Source organism: Xenopus tropicalis, chromosome 3 (genome assembly GCF_000004195.4).
Source record: "Xenopus tropicalis strain Nigerian chromosome 3, UCB_Xtro_10.0, whole genome shotgun sequence".
Lineage (NCBI taxonomy): Eukaryota > Metazoa > Chordata > Amphibia > Anura > Pipidae > Xenopus > Xenopus tropicalis.
The window spans coordinates 21,485,326-21,506,003 of NC_030679.2; the positions used below are offsets into that span (position 1 = coordinate 21,485,326).

Sequence of the window (20,678 nt, forward strand, 5' to 3'; positions counted from 1 at the left end):
TAATTGTCTCTACATATGTTTTAGCAGAGGCAATTCTCAGTATTGTCTATGGCAGGGGATTTTCTGGTGTTCTGTAGCTACAAGTAGCTCCATGTGTCATAGCCCTTACAAGTGAACCCATCTGGATATAAGGGTGATGGTCCACATTAGTCGCCCAGCTCTACCATGGGTGAACAACCTCCTGAAAATGCTTACCCAGCCCCCAGATTTATGGCGAGCGACTAATCTCCATGTGTTCATAGCCCTTACAAACAATTGCGCATCACTTTATCACAATAATCCCATATTAAAGACTTCAGGGGGTGTGGTGCCGATACGATATATAAGGATACGATAAAAAAGACAAAACATAAGGTAAAGGGAAGATTGCTGGTCACAACCAAGGAGAGGTACCAGAGGACTTTGGATTATGCCTGTGCCTTTAACGGCATTTTTCTGTTTGCTAGTTAATAACATAATAAGGTGCTGAAGTGAGTTGACAACACTGGTCTGGACTCGATTATCTTGAAAAGTGGAATTTCAATTTCTTGTGTGGATGACATCTTGCCCTTTCCCAGTGAAGCTTGTCGTAGAGCTCAGTTAACAGGCTATGGAAAGGAGATTTATCAGCGGATACACCAGGTTGCAAATACATTGTCTCTTTTTTCCATTTTTTCACTAGTGTAGCGTAATGCAAGGCAGCTCACACCCATATGCTTTTGTAAAAGCACAAATGAACTGCTTTTGTGTTATCTCTGCCTAGCAGAAATGCTGCCTGCAATAGAATTTGACAGAATGTTTGTCTTTCTCTGTTTATCCATGTCAGCATTCATTCACTAGCCTGACAGCTGATTTAATACATAGGTATAGAATCCATAATCTGGAAACATATTATCCAGAACATTCTGTTTATTTAATTTTTAAATTACTTTTTAGTAGACTTAGGCTGTGGAGATCCAAATTACAGAAATACCCCTTATCCAGAAAACCCTAGGTCCCTAGCATTCTGGATAATAGATCCTATACCTGTACTTGAATCTAAGATATATATACACACACACTATAGCAAAATTTAGTCTTACTATCTATCTATCTATCTATCTATCTATCTATCTATCTATCTATCTATCTATACAAAGTATATCTATAGCCACCCACTTGCAGGAGTGTCGTTTTGTGTTGTTTTAATTAATACATGCACTCGCACTATTTTAACTGTGATAGATCCCATGACGGAGGTCAGGTGGCAAGAGTAGATCACAGGGTGAAAAAGTCTGGGCACCCCTGACCTAGAGCAATGCCGGAGCCACTGGAAGCCCTGGCTGCAGACACACGGAGCAGATTTGAGTGCTCCAGTATGCATTTTTGCACCAAAATCCGCTTCATGTGGCCAACTCAGTGGCCATACATCAGAAAGCTATTAGCATCATAGCGGCGGATCCCTGGCCTCCATTTATCCACAGGCCGAGAATCCACATGGCACTAGTCATAAGATGCTCAGCTGGTTGCAGTGGAGTTTTCTATCCCCATGGTGGAGTTGCAGGTCTGATCATGGTTATTTATTTTCCAAATCTCTTATACTTTCTCCCTATTGGTCCTTGGACCTGCAATGCCCATAATGTGCTACTGAACAAAGACTTTTGGGTATTATTACAGTGCTTTAGCCCTGCTGCTACAGTAAGTATTGTTTCCGCTTGTAGGGATATACTGGCTATTGCCTACTTGCTGGTTATGCAATGTTGGCTTTTGCCTTGGACCCAAGGCAAGGGTGGCAATCTGCCCCCCCCCCCCCTTCCACCACACACTCACCACACCATTATCCCCAGAATTAACGGCAGAATCAGACCACATAACATGGGAAGGATGAGTGCTGTGCTGACCACACTCTCTTATAAAGGTATGTGACAATGTTATTGATAATTCATTTTGGATAATACAGAGCAATAACAATAACTGGATTTATGCACTAAATAAAAAAACAATACACTTTGTGACTTTTATTACATAACCCCCTATGTATTGCTTAATGCTAAAGGCTGTCAGTAACCTATGTTGGTAAAGTGATACTTATTCTCTCTATACAGGCTAAGAGCAAACAGAGAGTACTTTTCTCTATAGAGCAACAGGCAGAAGTAAAGTTGTGGCTGTTTAATATATCCCTAGCTTATTATTAGACCAATACCAGGAAATGACATTATAGTGGTTCTTTAAGGAATAATCATTTCAGCAGATGCCAGGTGACCATTGAACTTAATCTGAATCACAGTTTGTTTCTTTAATGTTACTACAAAGTCCTCCGGTTGGAAATATGCATGATTTTGTAATGTGCTTTAAGTCTTCTTTACTTCCTTTCTTGCACATTGCAGATCATAATCTCTTTCCCTCTGCATGAAGCACTGAAGCATTAAAATATATTCTCCCTCGCTGTACAAGATTAGAATTTGAATCTTAAAATGGCACCACAGACAGATTTTTCAAATATTTTTGAACCTGTGGCGTAACAACGTGGTTAACACCTAAGAGCAGGGGGTCCTGAGTTCCCTCTACTACCCTGGCAGACTGCACCAAATGTAGATTTGCAAGCAGGGGGAGTACAGGTTATGCATGTGGTGGTGGAGGAAGATGAATAAATATATTTTTTTCTAGGTGATCAAGTTACACTACAATTCTAAGCTGTAACCTGGGGGGGCCTGACTGCCAATGTTTTGTTTCTTGGATCTGGAGATACTTTACCTAAGAATCTCTGACCTTTATTAACTCATTAAGGTACTGAATGTGCTTTAGGATTGACTGCAGCTGTTTAAGGCACATTCATTTTTACTAGATGTTTCTTGTATCTTTATGAGCAAAAAGCTTCTAAAAGTGCCTGTCACTCTTTCTGCTCAGTTAAATTGAGGCTTTCAATTTATCAATTTTCCACTGCTACTATAGGCACCATCTCTCCCTACTATACCTGCTATCCCACAGCCCCAGTCCCTTCCCAGAGGCTATTATCCCCCCCCACTGCTACTATAGGCACCATCTCTCCCTACTATACCTGCTATCCCACAGCCCCAGTCCCTTCCCAGAGGCTATTATCCCCCCCCACTGCTACTATAGGCACCATCTCTCCCTACTATACCTGCTATCCCACAGCCCCAGTCCCTTCCCAGAGGCTATTATCCCCCCACTGCTACTATAGGCACCATCTCTCCCTACTATACCTGCTATCCCACAACCCCAGTCCCTTCCCAGAGGCTATTATCCCCCCACTGCTACTATAGGCACCATCTCTCCCTACTATACCTGCTATCCCACTGCCACAGTCCCTTCCCAGAGGCTATTATCCCACTGCTACTATAGGCACCATCTCTCCCTACTATACCTGCTATCCCACAGCCACAGTCCCTTCCCAGAGGCTATTATCCCCCCCACTGCTACTATAGGCACCATCTCTCCCTACTATACCTGCTATCCCACAGCCACAGTCCCTTCCCAGAGGCTATTATCCCACTGCTACTATAGGCACCATCTCTCCATACTATACCTGCTATCCCACAGCCACAGTCCCTTCCCAGAGGCTATTATCCCACTGCTACTATAGGCACCATCTCTCCCTACTATACCTGCTATCCCACAGCCCCAGTCCCTTCCCAGAGGCTATTATTCCCCCACTGCTACTATAGGCACCATCTCTCCCTACTATACCTGCTATCCCACAGCCACAGTCCCTTCCCAGAGGCTATTATCCCACTGCTACTATAGGCACCATCTCTCCCTACTATACCTGCTATCCCACAGCCACAGTCCCTTCCCAGAGGCTATTATCCCACTGCTACTATAAGCACCACCTCTCCCTACTATACCTGCTATCCCACAGCCACAGTCCCTTCCCAGAGGCTATTATCCCCCCACTGCTACTATAGGTACCATCTCTCCCTACTATACCTGCTATCCCACAGCCACAGTCCCTTCCCAGAGGCTATTATTCCCCCACTGCTACTATAGGCACCATTTCTCCCTACTATACCTGCTATCAAAACTTGAAAGCCTAGGTATCTGAGGAAAGGGGCAAATCCCTCTATTATTGTTATAACTATAAACATATATAAAGCACCAACATACTTCACAGAGAAAAGATTGGTGTGTACATGGAATATGTAATGATGTAGATACCCATCATTTGCGCTGCACTGCTGAATAAGTGTGTCTTTCACTCCAGGAGATGGGTTAGGGATAGATGGCAGAGGGAAAGTATATTCCATAAGATCAGAAATCCCCATTATAGTGCCCAGTGACTTAGATAATAATTGTGGATGTGACCAATGTTTTTCCAGTCACATAACACTGACACTACAAATCCTTTGGGAGTTTTTATGCCTCTCCTGTGTCTGGAGACTCCCACAGGACTGAGATTTCAGTGGGGCAGCTGTGTATTTTGCAGATGTTTCCTTTATGTAATTACACTAAACCACAAGATACAAAAGCTATTGCTTATTTTATTACAGTGAACATAATCCAAAAATTGAAATGCTGACAAATATATGAACATATTTTATGTCACCACATCAGTACGCATCACTTACTACTGTAAGACAACTATTGTTTCCAAAGGGTAAGTTAAATTTAATTAAAAGTTTAATTAATTATCAGTATTATGTGGATCATTATGTGGATTTTTTTTTTACTTTTTTCCTCTTAAACCATATTAAGTCTTGTTGTCAGCTTAGAGAACCAATAATTGGTTTGTGGCATTAGCCTAAAGGGGGAATAATTCCTTTCTGAATCCAAGATGGCAATTGGATCAACCTTATACATAAAGTTAATTTTAGTAACCCTGTATTTTTTCACTTTATAAAATGGTCTTCAGCCCTTTCTTGAAGCTATCTAATGTATCTGCCAGCATCAGATAATTCCACAACTTCACAGCTCTCACCTTATTATTGTTTGTTGAAATACATGTTGTATATTGGTGAGTCCTGAAATGCTATTATTTCAATAATTGTTTATAGTTGAGGTGACAATAAAACTGAAATCTGAATGAATGCCCTCGCTGGAAGGACCTGTAATTCAATAAAGCTTCAGAGAATATTGCCCCTTATATATTTATATATAATTATCATATCACCTCTTCTCCAGTGTAAACAATTCTAACTTAGCCAACCTTTCCTTATAACTAATTATCATCTCTAATAATAATAATAATATAATTATTATCTCTTCTCCAATGTAAACAATTCTAACTTAGCCAACCTTTCCTTATAACTAAGAGCTCCCATTCCCTTTACCAGGCCTAGTTGCCCCTCTTTGCACTTTCTATATTTTTTTCATAACCATTTTAAGTGCTGGAGACCAAAACTGGACTGTTTTTTATAGACATTGGACAGTCTGGTCCCTTTTCTTTTCCTGTCCTCAATATGTAATATCTTTCCAACAAAAAAGTAATTTGTATCATACTTACAATAAGGTTTATTTAAAAAAAAAAAATAAAATAGCTTTTTCAAGCACAGTAACACTTGATGCCTACACTTGCCTTACGTCATGTGATGTGATGCAACCCATCCATAAAATAGAGTATCTGATATCTTTTAAACACTGAGAAAACACTGATTGTTTTTAAATTAAACCATGTTACAAATATGATTTAAATGAGAAACCTATTGATTTTGAGCCTTATGTGTGAAGGCCAGTGTTTCCTTTCACGTTCGGTTAATTGCATTGTGTTCTCATAGATTTGTACCCTTGTTACTATAAAAATGGGACTTTCCAGAGGGCAGCAGAGCATGCCTTGGGCTTAAACTAAAGTAAAAAAAGCGTTAAAAGCTTTCCATTGTCTTCCACATACAACAGATCTAAATCAGGTAGGAATTAATACAGATACCTCCTTATGTAATAAAACACAGTTTTCCTAGGAGCAGTAACCCAAAGCCAGGGGTGTATTTAGGTCCGGTACTGCCCTAGGCACTGGACCTAAATACTAACCTGCATCGTATGAGTGACGTCCAATGGAAATCTGCGGCAGAGGCTGAAGGCATTTTTTATTATAAATATGCCCCTACCCATAGTAACCAATAAGATGATTGGTTTTAAACAGGTGACCAGTGAACACTTCCTGCTGATTGGTTGCTATGGGTTACTGCTCCTGGGCAAACTTAGTGCCTTTTATTACATAACCCCAATAGTTCAATGTTGAGCCTGGTTCTGGTTCAATTAGGGTTTTAGAAATATTTTTTTTTTTTAGGATACAGGTTCAGATGATGTGTTTTTATTTCCTGTGGCTCATCTTGAACTAGGGTGGAATTATTTGTGAAGAGGTTGAGCCGGTGTCCATCAGCATTTTATTATACCTAAAGCACTTATTTTCATGTCGACCAATACAGTTTCTTTCCTGTAATCAAGTTACCGTAACATCCCCACTGAAAGTGTTTTTGTCCCTCAGTAATAAAGCCTTTAATCAGACTTTCCAAGTTGCGCTCCCCAAGCAGCTGCCGGGCGGATAATTAAGCACAGCATGAAAAGGAAAGGTGCCTTGAAAAGATAATGTGGTCTGTACGCGCAACATCTTATCCGTCAGCAGGATTTGAGTAGTCTGTAGGTAAATCCTACTAAATCAGTCCTAATCCTCATAAACAAATGCCATTATGTGCATGTGGGAATCTGACGCAACACAGTTTCTGTATTAGGACAGCTAATTTGCTTTAAGAGAAATCAACACCTGAGCAGCGAGTGCCAACAATCTAAAATCTGAGTGATTTAAATATAATTTTGCAGTCATTAGGATAATGGTGGATTGCCAAAAAGACCACATATAAACTGATAGGAGCCTTGCACAGAAGTGGGAAAGCTGTGCTATGCATCTGCCTCTCTCTCTAGATCAGGGATCCCCAGCCTTTTTTACTCCTGAGCCACGCACAGACATAAAAACTGTTGCTGAGCCACACAAGCATGAAAAAAGCCTTTTGAGGTGCCAATTAGTAACATAGTAAGTTGGGTTGAAAAAAGACAAACATCCATCACGTTCAACCATAATGCCTATATATAACCTGCCTAACTACTAGATGATCCAGAGGAAGGCAAAAAACCCCATCTAAAGCCTCTCTAATTTGCAGCAGAGGGGAAAAAATTCCTTCCTGCCTCCAAGATGGCAATCGGACCCGTCCCTGGATCAACTTGTACTGAGAGCTATCTCCCATAACCCTGTATTCCCTCACTTGTACTGAGAGCTATCTCCCCTACCCCTGTATTCCCTCACTTGTACTGAGAGCTATCTCCCCTACCCCTGTATTCCCTCACTTGTACTGAGAGCTATCTCCCCTACCCCTGTATTCCCTCACTTGTACTGAGAGCTATCTCCCATAACCCTGTATTCCCTCACTTGTACTGAGAGCTATCCCTCCTACCCCTGTATTCCGTCACTTGTACTGAGAGCTATCTCCCATAACCCTGTATTCCCTCACTTGTACTGAGAGCTATCTCCCCTACCCCTGTATTCCCTCACTTGTACTGAGAGCTATCCCCCCTACCCCTGTATTCCCTCACTTGTACTGAGAGCTATCTCCCATACCCCTGTATTCCCTCACTTGTACTGAGAGCTATCTCCCATACCCCTGTATTCCCTTACTTGTACTGAGAGCTATCTCCCATAACCCTGTATTCCCTCACTTGTACTGAGAGCTATCCCTCCTACCCCTGTATTCCCTCACTTGTACTGAGAGCTATCTCCCCTACCCCTGTATTCCCTCACTTGTACTGAGAGCTATCTCCCCTACCCCTGTATTCCCTCACTTGTACTGAGAGCTATCTCCCCTACCCCTGTATTCCCTCACTTGTACTGAGAGCTATCTCCCATACCCCTGTATTCCCTCACTTGTACTGAGAGCTATCTCCCCTACCCCTGTATTCCCTCACTTGTACTGAGAGCTATCTCCCCTACCCCTGTATTCCCTCACTTGTACTGAGAGCTATCTCCCATACCCCTGTATTCCCTCACTTGTACTGAGAGCTATCTCCCATAACCCTGTATTCCCTCACTTGTACTGAGAGCTATCTCCCCTACCCCTGTATTCCCCCACTTGTACTGATAGCTATCTCCCATAACCCTGTATTCCCTCACTTGTACTGAGAGCTATCTCCCCTACCCCTGTATTCCCTCACTTGTACTGAGAGATATCTCCCCTACCCCTGTATTCCCTCACTTGTACTGAGAGCTATCTCTCATAACCCTGTATTCCCTCACTTGTACTGAGAGCTATCTCCCCTACCCCTGTATTCCCTCACTTGTACTGAGAGCTATCTCCCATAACCTTGTATTCCCTCACTTGTACTGAGAGCTATCCCTCCTACCCCTGTATTCCCTCACTTGTACTGAGAGCTATCTCCCCTACCCCTGTATTCCCTCACTTGTACTGAGAGCTATCTCCCCTACCCCTGTATTCCCTCACTTGTACTGAGAGCTATCTCCCATAACCCTGTATTCCCTCACTTGTACTGAGAGCTATCTCCCCTACCCCTGTATTCCCTCACTTGTACTGAGAGCTATCTCCCCTACCCCTGTATTCCCTCACTTGTACTGAGAGCTATCTCCCCTACCCCTGTATTCCCTCACTTGTACTGAGAGCTATCTCCCATAACCCTGTATTCCCTCACTTGTACTGAGAGCTATCTCTCATAACCCTGTATTCCCTCACTTGTACTGAGAGCTATCTCCCCTACCCCTGTATTCCCTCACTTGTACTGAGAGCTATCTCCCCTACCCCTGTATTCCCTCACTTGTACTGAGAGCTATCTCTCATAACCCTGTATTCCCTCACTTGTACTGAGAGCTATCTCCCCTACCCCTGTATTCCCTCACTTGTACTGAGAGCTATCTCCCCTACCCCTGTATTCCCTCACTTGTACTGAGAGCTATCTCCCATACCCCTGTATTCCCTCACTTGTACTGAGAGCTATCTCCCATACCCCTGTATTTCCTCACTTGTACTAAGAGCTATCTCCCATATCCTTGTATTCCCTCACTTGCTAAGAATCCATCCAGCCCCTTCTTAAAGCTATATAATGTATCAGCCAGGGGATTTAGTAGCCCCATGGGGACTGCTAGCCTGCAGGAGGCTCTGCTTGGAGTAAAACTGTGTCTCTGTGTTCCCAAAACTTGTCTCAAAGCCAGACATGTAAAAATAGGCACCTACTCTGGGGCCACTGGGAGCAACATCAAAGGAGGTGGGCAACATGTTGGTTACGATCCAGTGGTTGGGGATCACTGACAGGGATTTTCTGATTGGAGGAGCCTCCACCATTCCATTGTACCAAAGGTATTCAAGTACCACCAATCATTGGGCATGGGTTTAAGCAAGTGAAGTGGCATGCTAGTAAAGGTGGTCATGCACAGGCAAATAAAAGTTGCCCACTGACTGAACAGCAGTTTATCAGCCTGTGTATGGGGCCCTCCGATGGGCCTATCCGATCGAAAATCATCCAACATGTCAATTGGGCAGATTTACAAATGCTGTTGTGGTTAGGAACGTGTAGGCTCGATGATGTGGTGCTCACCCTGACAGCCTGCATCCCAATGTGATCTGATATCTCCCACCTCAAGGTCCAATGATCTTTCAGTGTATCTACATTAATGTGGACAGGAGGGGTCAGTACATTGATGTGTACAAAAGGGGTTCTAGCATGCTACTAATTGTCTCAGTGATATTCTGAGACAATTTGCAATTGACCTTTATTTGTTTTGTATTATGAATTATTTAGTGTTATGTTCAGTAGTTCTCAGGTTTCGACAGGTAACTGGTTGCTAGGGTCCCATTTAGGAAACAGTCAAAATAGAAGGATAAGTTACATTAAAATAGCCTCGCACAGCAAAGTTTATTGACCTCATTTGAAAGCTGGAAAAAGGGAGAACAGGAAGGCAAGTAATTTAAAAAAAACTATAAAAAAAAAAGACCAGTTAAAAAATTGCTAAGAATAGACCATTCTATGACAGGTTCTTGGGAATTTGAATAGGCAAAATAGCACACATATTCTTGTATTTGTTCTTTTTGTTTGTTTCTTTACTGAAAGGCTGCTGTTATATATATATATATGCTATATATAACAGTTATTAAAACAGCAATAAATACATCAAGTAGATAAAATTTACATTAAAGAACAGCTTTTTAAAAGTAATCTTTCCTTTCCAATAGCAAACAGTATAAATCACCCTATATACAGTTAGCTTATACAAATCATCGTTCAAATCTCTATTTGTATTTTAATTACAAACCTTCTTTCCATATACAATGATAAAAGCTGAGATGGCTATCGTACATTCAGCAGCTGTATATACAGAAATGTAGCAGGAATTGGCACTATGCTGAAACAGAGTTTCATACATGAAAGATCACACTGTACATATAAAGATAAATAAGTAGATTGTCTTCAAGGATATATACCCTGCCCCCGGCCCCCAAGAAAGAAAAGAAATATACAGATGTCCTTGATAACAACAGGCCAAGCAAGATGTAAGAGTAACAGCAGTATTTGGTTACAATGAGGGTGCTAGTACAGAGGAATACAGTGTAGCTGATTGACAGTATAAGGAAAATGGCACAGACATGAGTATTTTGTCAACCTGGGAGTTTCTTAACTAGATAAGTAGGGTCATATTTTTCAAATCAACCCTCTTTCACTCTTTTCAATGGTGATCAGCATTCTATTCTGCGCAGTCCTTCACTCCTCATTTGTGATCAATCATGTCACTTTAGCTTAAGGAACAATTCAGAAATACGATCATTTATCACCAAAGATGCCAACAAAGGTCTTAATTATTCTCTCATCATATCACATATTGACATCTGAAATTTGCCTTCTCCTCCAGAAACTGTCATCTCTCCTAGCTGCTGCCAGGCTCATAAACCTCAAAACCCAATCCTTCTCAGCCCTGCCAGTCCCCCCTCAGCCCTGCCAGTCCCTCCTCAGCCCTGCCAGTCCCTCCTCAGCCCTGCCAGTCCCTCCTCAGCCCTGCCAGTCCCTTCTCAGCCCTGCCAGTCCCTCCTCAGCCCTGCCAGTCCCTCCTCAGCCCTGCCAGTCCCTCCTCAGCCCTGCCAGTCCCTCCTCAGCCCTGCCAGTCCCTCCTCAGCCCTGCCAGTCCCCCCTCAGCCCTGCCAGTCCCTCCTCAGCCCTGCCAGTCCCTCCTCAGCCCTGCCAGTCCCTCCTCAGCCCTGCCAGTCCCTCCTCAGCCCTGCCAGTCCCTCCTCAGCCCTGCCAGTCCCTTCTCAGCCCTGCCAGTCCCTCCTCAGCCCTGCCAGTCCCTCCTCAGCCCTGCCAGTCCCTTCTCAGCCCTGCCAGTCCCTTCTCAGCCCTGCCAGTCCCTCCTCAGCCCTGCCAGTCCCTCCTCAGCCCTGCCAGTCCCTTCTCAGCCCTGCCAGTCCCTTCTCACCCCTGCCAGTCCCTCCTCAGCCCTGCCAGTCCCTCCTCAGCCCTGCCAGTCCCTCCTCAGCCCTGCCAGTCCCTCCTCAGCCCTGCCAGTCCCTCCTCAGCCCTGCCAGTCCCTCCTCAGCCCTGCCAGTCCCTCCTCAGCCCTGCCAGTCCCTTCTCAGCCCTGCCAGTCCCTCCTCAGCCCTGCCAGTCCCTTCTCAGCCCTGCCAGTCCCTTCTCAGCCCTGCCAGTCCCTTCTCAGCCCTGCCAGTCCCTTCTCAGCCCTGCCAGTCCCTCCTCAGCCCTGCCAGTCCCTTCACTGGATCCCTCTGCCTTTCAGAATAACATTCAAATTAGTGACGCTGACATGGAAACCAATTCACAAACCTGCTCCGCCCTACACCTCTCAGTGTATCTTCAGGTAATGCCCAAAGCGCTTGTTGCTCTCTAGTGATGTGCAGGGTGGCCCAATACCTGCGGGACCCACGGATTAACCTGTGGGTCAGGCAGGTTCGGGCTGACCTTGGCACATCAATTTTGGGTTATGGGCGGGTTCAGGTTGAGCTCTTCCACTCGCCCTTCCTGCCCATGACTGCCGGCTTCCTCTTCCGGCTCTCTAATATATAGGCATGTGCCCGGTGCACCCGCCCCTTTTGTGATGTAATTGTGGGGCGGCACGGGTCTATAAGTAGAGGGAAGAAGCCAGGTCAGGTAGGGTTAGGGTTGGGAGCGGGCGGGTTAGGGTTGGGAACAGCCAGGTTAAAGTCGGGTGTGGGTCAAAGATTTCTGAACCCACACATCACTATTACTCTTCTCTATTGACCTACTCCTCACTGATATGTTTTCACACACTCAGACTTTGCTAGGGCTGCACCTATTAACTGGAATTCCCTCCCATGTTTTGTCACAGTTTCTCCCAATTTCTGTGCCTTTAGAGGGGAACTCCACCCAAACACAAATTAAATTTTTTGAACAATAAACATCATTTCATGCAACTTTGCAATATACATCAGTTAAAAAATATGCAGGTTTTTCATGATTTTTAATGTAATAATATGGTTTGGAACAGTTCCCTAAGCCCCACCCCCTGTTCCCCTGCTGATCTGGCTGACTATTTTAAGATTTAAAAAATGCAACTGTAGTCGACAGTCCTCAGCCTGCTTTTAGCCTGCATCCTCCAAATCCCACAATTCCCTGCACACATGATGTCAATAAGGAAAAGAACATCACAGTGCAATGCACTGTGGGTTATGTAGTTCCTGTATGATGTCTGTAAGCTGTGGAGAAGTTGTTACAATATGTAACATCCGTGCTTTAGTCCCTCCTCCCCTGCCAGGATTTCAAATGATGCAGAAAGAGAAGAACTGTTTTGCAGCTGGATTTCAGCATATAAAATAGTATTTATTCCTACCTTTTGAAGGAATAGATTACAATGATAGGTATATTAGGGGGTTTTCATGTTGTGGGGGCTCGTTTACAAATTTTGGTTCAGAAGCTGGAGTTCCCCTTTAAAGAGCTCTTAAAATACATTTCTTTAGAGAAACTTACCCTCGTATAGGCTTGCATAGCTTCAGTGTGCGCTATATGCCCCACTCCTTGTGTTTCATACCCCTTTCTCCTTCTAGACTGTAAGCTCTTTTTCCCTTTTTACCTCTTGCATTTGCCATCAAGAACATTAGTAAGTTTCTATACTGCTTTCATTTGGTTGGTTCAATGTTCTAATTTCAGTTACTGGCATATTTCTAGAGAAATAAATACAACTGAAGTGAGGCCTATGGCCCGTTTGTTTTCAGCATTGCAGTGAGCCTGTGTCACCTGTTTTTTCCTTATTTTAAAATAAACGGGGGGGGGGGAGTCAAGGGCAGATTCAAATTAAGTTTTGAGTTCTCGGCACAAGTTGCATTTATAAAATGCTTTATATTCACAGGCACATGTCACGGTCCAGCTGAATGCATGACTGACTTAGGACAACTGTTTTGCCCAGCGCCATGATTGACAGGCTTTCCATTGTGCATGTAGGCAGAACAGCACTTACTGGGAAACCCAAAGCCAAGCACTTATAAACAACAAAAGCAGCTATAAAATGAAAAAAGTTGTGTATACCGGTAGCACTATATAAAGCTATACAAACATGCATGTCAGTGTCTCTTTGGCACACCTTTTAGCAAAATGTCCTACTCTGGCTATTTCCTTTTAACTTATAATTCAGGAACCAGATTGGATCGAATGCAGGGACTAAGGCAGGTTAATCTGGGGCCTGTTTAGAGTCATTTAATAGACAGAAAAAAGGTTTACTTATTCTTTAATGACCTTTTAGGTTTGCTGATTGTAGTAATGTTCCTGCTTGTATAACACTATTTTCTGTCATTCCATTTATGCTCTTTATGGGCTGCCTTTCTAAATGTGACTGCCTGGATACGGAGTCTTGAATATCTAATAACAACCCTTAAGTAACTATATACAACCAATCTCTTTTGTTTGAAAATATATTCTGGACTAGTTAAATGGTTGCTCAGTACCCTATAAAACATGTTCTTTTGCTGAATGCCCATACGCTATCGTTAGTGGTGATTGTAATCATTGAAGCAAATATCTTTGTGGTTGGAGAGGGAGGAAGACTTTCCCCAAACCAGTGATTCCGATTGGCCGATCAGGCCAAAAGGGACAATCCGTTGTGCAACTTGTTAAAACACACCTCCGACACACGTAATGAAACATTCAGAATTCTTCCAATGTAATGGTGCAAACCAGTAATTCAAAGAAACAATTGGTTAAACTGACTTGGTCTGTTAGATTTAAGCACTTAGATTTCTTACATGTAAATGAAACTATTTATCTTGAGAATCTTATGTTGTTAAAAATGGAATCTATCCATGTATAGGCTAATACATTATATAGGTAGTAATCAAGGCCATGTAATATTCTCACTTCCAATGTCAGTGCCAGCTCCAGTCGGAACAGCCATATAAAGGAAAATGTAATCATAGGCACAGGCAGACTGTCAGTACTACCTTCTGGTTATCTGCTAAGGGTTAATGAAACTGGTGCCAAATTTGCCCCTGTTACTTAGTTCATACTTCCTAATTAAAATTACTGTGTTATTGTTTTAATATTCAGCAGAACAGTATAGAATTTAAGTTGCTTCATTCATCTGAATTGTTCACTGTTTGCTAAGGTCCCAAGCCCTGACCATAGCAACCAACCAGTGGTCCGAAAGACAGACCGGAAGAGGATTAGACCTGGATAGAATGATATGTTAGTCCCCAGTGTTTCTGGAAAATTAAAATATACAACCTTAAGTGTTTTAACTTTCATGTACTGTAAGTGTGGAAACATACATAAACCTGTATGTGTTGTTTGCACAGTTGAACCTCTTTAAAATGTGCATGTTTGTTCCCCATTTCTCTTTTTATAGGGGTTTCAGAGTCTGTATCCTTTAAAGTAGTTCCTGCTGCCGTCACTACACAGTGGTTGGATATGTTGAGTTATATGCGTTGGTGAGGGCCACAGTTACACGTGCGTGGGTGGGTTTCCATTTTCACAAGCATGTTTAATGCTTCCATGAAAGGTAGTAGGACGAAATGTGTAGGAGTGGCCTCTCAGTGATCCGTCTGGTTGGCTGTTCTGAAGTGTATCCTTGCAACCAAAAAAAGTCAGGAAGCCATGTCTGTAGTTCTTGTTCATCCAGCCATAAAGAAAGGGGTTGACAAAGGTGGAACACATGGCAACGACATGGAAAATCGTATAAAGGAGCTTATTCTCATGAATTGCTACAGTCCACTCCAGATCGATCGCCAACTGGAAGATATGAAAGGGGAGCCAGCACACAGCAAACACTACAACCATCATCACTAGCATTTTGGTGGTATTCTTTCTTCTCTGCTGGCTCTCACTTCTGGTTGTTGGGCTGATATGGTTCTTTAATTTAAACCATATTCTGAGATAGGCATAACAAATGACAGCAAGTGGCAAGGCATACTGTAGAATCAACATGGACAAGCTATATATGGTGGAATCCCTGTTAGTCCAGTTTTCAGCACACACTGCTATCTTTAAATTGAAGGGTGGCAGGTCCTCATATCGGAATTCCCTAAAAACAGCCAGGGGAATTGCCAAGATGGCAGCAGTGATCCACGTGATGCTGATAATGAGAAAACTGAGATTCTTAGAGATCCGGCTGTTTAGGTGGAAAACAATGCACCAGTATCTATCCAATGCAATGACTATCAAGGTAAGGGTAGAGACATTGACACTCATGGCTTGAGCATAAGGAAATAGATGGCACAAAACTGACCCGAATTTCCATTCGTCCATGAGGGTATACACCAAAGTAAATGGCAGGCAGAAACTATCCACCATAAGGTCTGCAATTGCCAAGTTGGCAATAAAGAAATTGGTCACAGTTCGCATATTTTTATACTTCACGATCATGTATATTACCAGGGAATTCCCAACCAATCCCAAGAGGATAATTAAAGAGTAGGCTGCAATGAGAATCACTTGGACCCCCACCAGCTTGGTGTAGTCCATCATGATAGTGTGGGCACCATGGAAAGTATGCATACTCTTTGAATGCAGTCCTCTAGAGCCCAGTTCCTCAGTTGGGTTCGTCTGCTTAAGTGTCCCCATTGTTGCTGGTTGGTTTCTTGAAAAGCTGTTAAAACTGATCTAGTAAGAATGAAAGAATAATTAAAATATATTTATACATATGTTAATAAAACAAAAAATCGATAGTAATTGTGCCGAATCCATAGCAAGTAGTAATAGTTTGCTTTTATTATTCTAACTGCATTGGACTTAACGCATTCTCAGTTCTGATGGGTTAGTAGATTAGAAAAATATTGTCCATGTTATTTGTTACTACAGGTATAGGACCCGTTATCCAGAATGCTCGGGACCAAGGGTATTCTGGATAAGGGATCTTTCCATAATTTGGATCTCCATACCATAAGCCTACTAAAAAATCAACAAAACATTAATCAAACCCAATAGGCTTGTTTTGCATCCAATAAGGATTCTTTATATCTTAGTTGGGATCAAGTACAAGGTACTGTTTTATTATTACAGAGAAAAAGGAAATCATTTTTAAAATTCTGAATTATTTGATTAAAATGGGTCTATGGGAGACAGGCTTTCCGTAATTCGGAGCTTTCTGGATAAAGGGTTTTCAAGTAAGGGATCTCATACCTGTACAACAATTTTTGGTTTTACCTGAAAATGGTGTATGTGATGTTGTAGCCAAGAGTAGCAAAGGGAAAAAAAGGATGTATTATAAAAATGGTGCACACATATGCCTGATTGCCTATATATATCTACTTTATGCCATTAATCTGTGTAACCGGAAAAGTAAGTCATTGGTCTGAAATCCCTCTGTCCTAGGGATTGTACAGGTATGGGACCTGTTATCTAGAATACTCAGGACCTGGGGTTTTCCAGATAAGGGGATATTCCATAATTTGGATCTTCATACTTTCAGTCTACTACAAAATCATTTAAACATTAAATTAGCCCAATAGGATTGTTTTGCCTCCAATTAGGATTAATTATGATTTTGAATTACTTGATTAAAATGGAGTCTATAAGAGATGACCTTATCTTTTGCCCTTATCTCCCCATAGTAGAGTAATTCTGCTGGAAACAAGCAAAACTTTCATTTGATCCCAGCAAGCCCTAACCTGGCCCTTTAATGGCATCTCATACATTTAATAACTTGTTGGTGTTGGACATCTTTCTCCTAGAAATTCAAGAACTAGGAAAAAAATAGCATTTAGGACCAATACAGTGTTAAGGCAGGGTTTGATTGGGCAAGTGGAAAACCAGAAAAAACCTTGTGGGCCCCTCCAACCCAGACCTGCTTTCCCTCTGAAGCCCTGGGTGCCCCCCCCTGACCTTCCTCCCCCTCCACCAAGGTATGTGCAGGGGGTAGCAGAATTGGGTTACCTTACAACTGGGGTGTGGGGGCCCCTGAGATGGTAGCCCTGGTGGCCCCAAGACCCCTCAGTCTGATGCTGTGTTGAGGCTGTAAGCCCATTCATTTGTATATTTTTTTTTCAGCATAAAGCTCTGGATTCTTGGTAATATAGTCCATGCAATTTATAAGAATGGCATTTCTAACAAAATGCAAAGTGAAATACCAGCCTTTCAGTTCTGAAATTTTAAAAATGTTCTGGTTGTGAAACAAAAGGCTGGTTTTCGGCTTGAGCAGAAAGCATTTTAAAGAAAAAAAACTAAAAACTTTAGAAATAAAGCATACAAAAGTATAGAAAAAGAACTACAGATCATCCAGGTTTAATACGACTTCAGCAATATGTATCAGTTTTCATAACAAGCTATTGACATGAATCTATTTTCTAGTCCTGCGCTCAATAAAGCTGGGAATAATAATAGCACCGATATTTAAACCCACAGCATGAGTAATACGTTCCAGGAAAAACTCTATTAATGTTACAAAGAAGCTTCCCGTTCATAAATAAAATATAAATCAAAAGGATTTTTTTGAAGCAACAGTCTGTTCCAGCCCGTAGGTTTTTAGCAGAAGTGGGTTCCAGAGTAGTGGATCAGGCCTCCCTATGTTATTGCGTCACCTTCATAAGTGCCACACAGAGAGCTAGGGGGTTTTTTACTTTCTTGATATAGGTTTTTGTAGTCAGAGCAAAAGATACTAGTTGTAGCCCCTGGTAGGGGCCAATTTATTAAGTATTGGTATTTTTTTACTGGACTGGCAATCTGTGGATTCTGGCAAATGCCAGAGGGGCTGCTGTAAGATGCCATAGACAGTCACTATTTATTGGGCTGGGGGGGGCTGTTTGGGCCTCTGTGTACTTGAAATGCCAGGGTCTATTTGGAATGATGCTTTCCATGCTGCACATAAAACCTAAATCACTGATCCCTGCATTCATTTGCACTTGGGACCATTTATTTGGAAGAAGGTGGTGGTTTTAGAGTCCCTTAAAAAAGAATGATTGTCAAATCAAACACTTTTTTGATTGCAGCTAAAAATACAATTCATGAAACACTTTCCAAATTATCAGGGAGTTGATTAGAAAAAAATGCAACTGCTGGAAATTCTTCAGGATTCCCTCCATTCCTATTGATATTATACATACTGCATACCTCCCATCTGTCCCGATTTGTGGTATTAGGAGTGGTATTTAGGGGGTGTGGCCACAAAAATGGGCATGGTCAAAAAACATTTCATTGCGTTATGCGCCCCATTTCTTTTTGTCCCTCTTTACATTTTTCAAATGTTGGGAGATATGACGCTGTATGGGGAAAAACAGTCCTGAATTCAGTAGAGCTATTTCTACCCATATTATTATTAGCATGCATTTACATTCATAAATGCATATTACATTACATTCAGAAAGCGGAAGGTAATGATTTAGTGATGAGCGAATCTGTCCCGTTTTGCTTCACCGAAAAATTAGCGAATCTTTCAAAAGATTCGCGAAACTGTGAAAATGTTGACAAAAAAAAAATTGTCCCCCGCGACTATTCTTTTGTCGTGCGGCTATTCTTTTGTCGCCCGCGGGTATTCTTTCGCTGCGCGGCTATTCTTTTGTCGCATGGCTATTCTTTTGTCGCCCGCGGGTATTCTTTCGCTGCGCGGCTATTCTTTCGTCGCATGGCTATTCTTTTGTCGCCCGTGGCTATTCTTTCATCGCACGGCTATTCTTTTGTCGCCCGTGGCTATTATTTTGTCGCGCGGCTATTATTTTGTCGACCGCGACTATTCTTTTGATGCAGGTGATAATTTTTGGACGTGCAGCAAATTTTTCCGCAGCAAATTTTTTCAGCCATTTCACGAAACAATCCGCCAATGGCAAAATGCGGAAATTCATCGCGAATCCATGCCTGGCGAAACATTTCGCCCATCACTAGTAATGATTGCATCTGGTTGTACCTCAGGATAACAGTTACATTGACCTAACTCTTTCTGCAGGATTCAGTTCAGCTGAACCAGTATCTGACTGAATCGTTTGAATAGGATTCAATATTTAGCCAGGTCTGAAATTTATAGATTCGGCGTATACCTAAAAATATTAAGCTAAAAATGAGACACAAGCTTTGTTTGGGAGCGTTTCTCAAAAATGCATTTGAGTTTCATTTTAGAGTTGATTCTATCTCATTGTTGTTAAGTAGTTGTGGGAGGAGGAGGAGGAGGAGAAAGTGGTTAATCAAAATACTCTTACCAGTTAAACCTTCTCTACAATGAACTGTTCCTAATCTGTAAACTGGAGCCACAGGCAGCAAGGGAAATGCTTGTTTATACACAGCTAATTATCTGACTCCAGGTCAGAGGTACAACATAAAACAAGAAAATATATATTTATATATATAAAATCCACAAAAAGACCAGCAACACCAGGATTTTTTAGTGAAAAACCAAATGTGTATTAAGTAGGAACATACAGCCAATATATATATATACTGTATATACTCCAGTATAAGCCTAGTTTTTCAGCACCCAAAATGTGCTGAAAAAAGTCACCCTCGGCTTATACTCGAGTCGGGTGCCATGGGTCCCTCTAGGCTAGCACCCTCTCTACTTTGTGTGCAAATTAGGCCACCTGCAACCAGACCCTCCAGTGCCCTGGCCTAGGCTCCCACTAGCAATACTTATTTCCCCTTACATCTCCTCTGGGACTGGGTCTGCTGCCAGTTTGCCAATGTGAAATGAGCGTGGGGTAGTACTCATATTGTTTTTGTTGACCCTCTTCTCCACTCACAGAGCTAGTTTACTGTTTTTCTTTGAAATAAATATTGAAAAACATATACCCCACTGATGCCTCAATTAATGTAATTTTATTGGTATTTATTTTGATTATTAAAACTTAGCAGTAGCTGCTGCATTTCCCACCCTAGGCTTATACTCGAGTCAATACGTTTTTCCAGTTTTCTTAGGTAAAATTAGGTACCTCGGCTTATACTCGGATTGGCTTATACTCGAGTATATACGGGTATATATACAGGTATGTATATACTATAGTAATGGAAGGGCACTCTCCAAAAATGATAAAAATTGCCTGGGTGCCAAGTGTAAGTATCAAAATGTACACACCGAATGAATACAGCACTCACAGGACTTGAGAGGAAGGCAAAAAAGCCCATCTGAAGCCTCTCTAATTTGCCTCAGAAGGGGAAAAAACTCCTTCCGGACTCCAAGATGGCAATCTCCCATAATCCTGTATTCTCTATTCATATCATATTTGCAAAATAAAATTATAGTGCGTCTTTTGCAGTTCAGTGATACTCTTTATATCATTTTCTTCTGCAGCTGTGAAAATCCCCAGCAACACTTTTATGAAAGGGTGTAAAAATGATTT

The 20,678-nt window shown here is 42.2% G+C and overlaps 1 protein-coding gene across 1 annotated transcript in view; it reads right to left on the bottom strand.

The window, feature by feature from the left end:
* Positions 1-12,735: 12,735 nt before the first annotated feature.
* npy2rl (neuropeptide Y receptor Y2 like) overlaps positions 12,736-20,678 on the bottom strand; it is a 40,463-nt gene continuing 32,520 nt past the window's right edge. Inside the window, exon 2 of the mRNA XM_018092806.2 lies at positions 12,736-16,020. Within this exon, the coding sequence (XP_017948295.1) occupies positions 14,863-15,981 (1,119 nt within the window). The 5' untranslated portion in view covers positions 15,982-16,020 and the 3' untranslated portion in view covers positions 12,736-14,862. The remainder of the gene's footprint in view (positions 16,021-20,678) is intronic.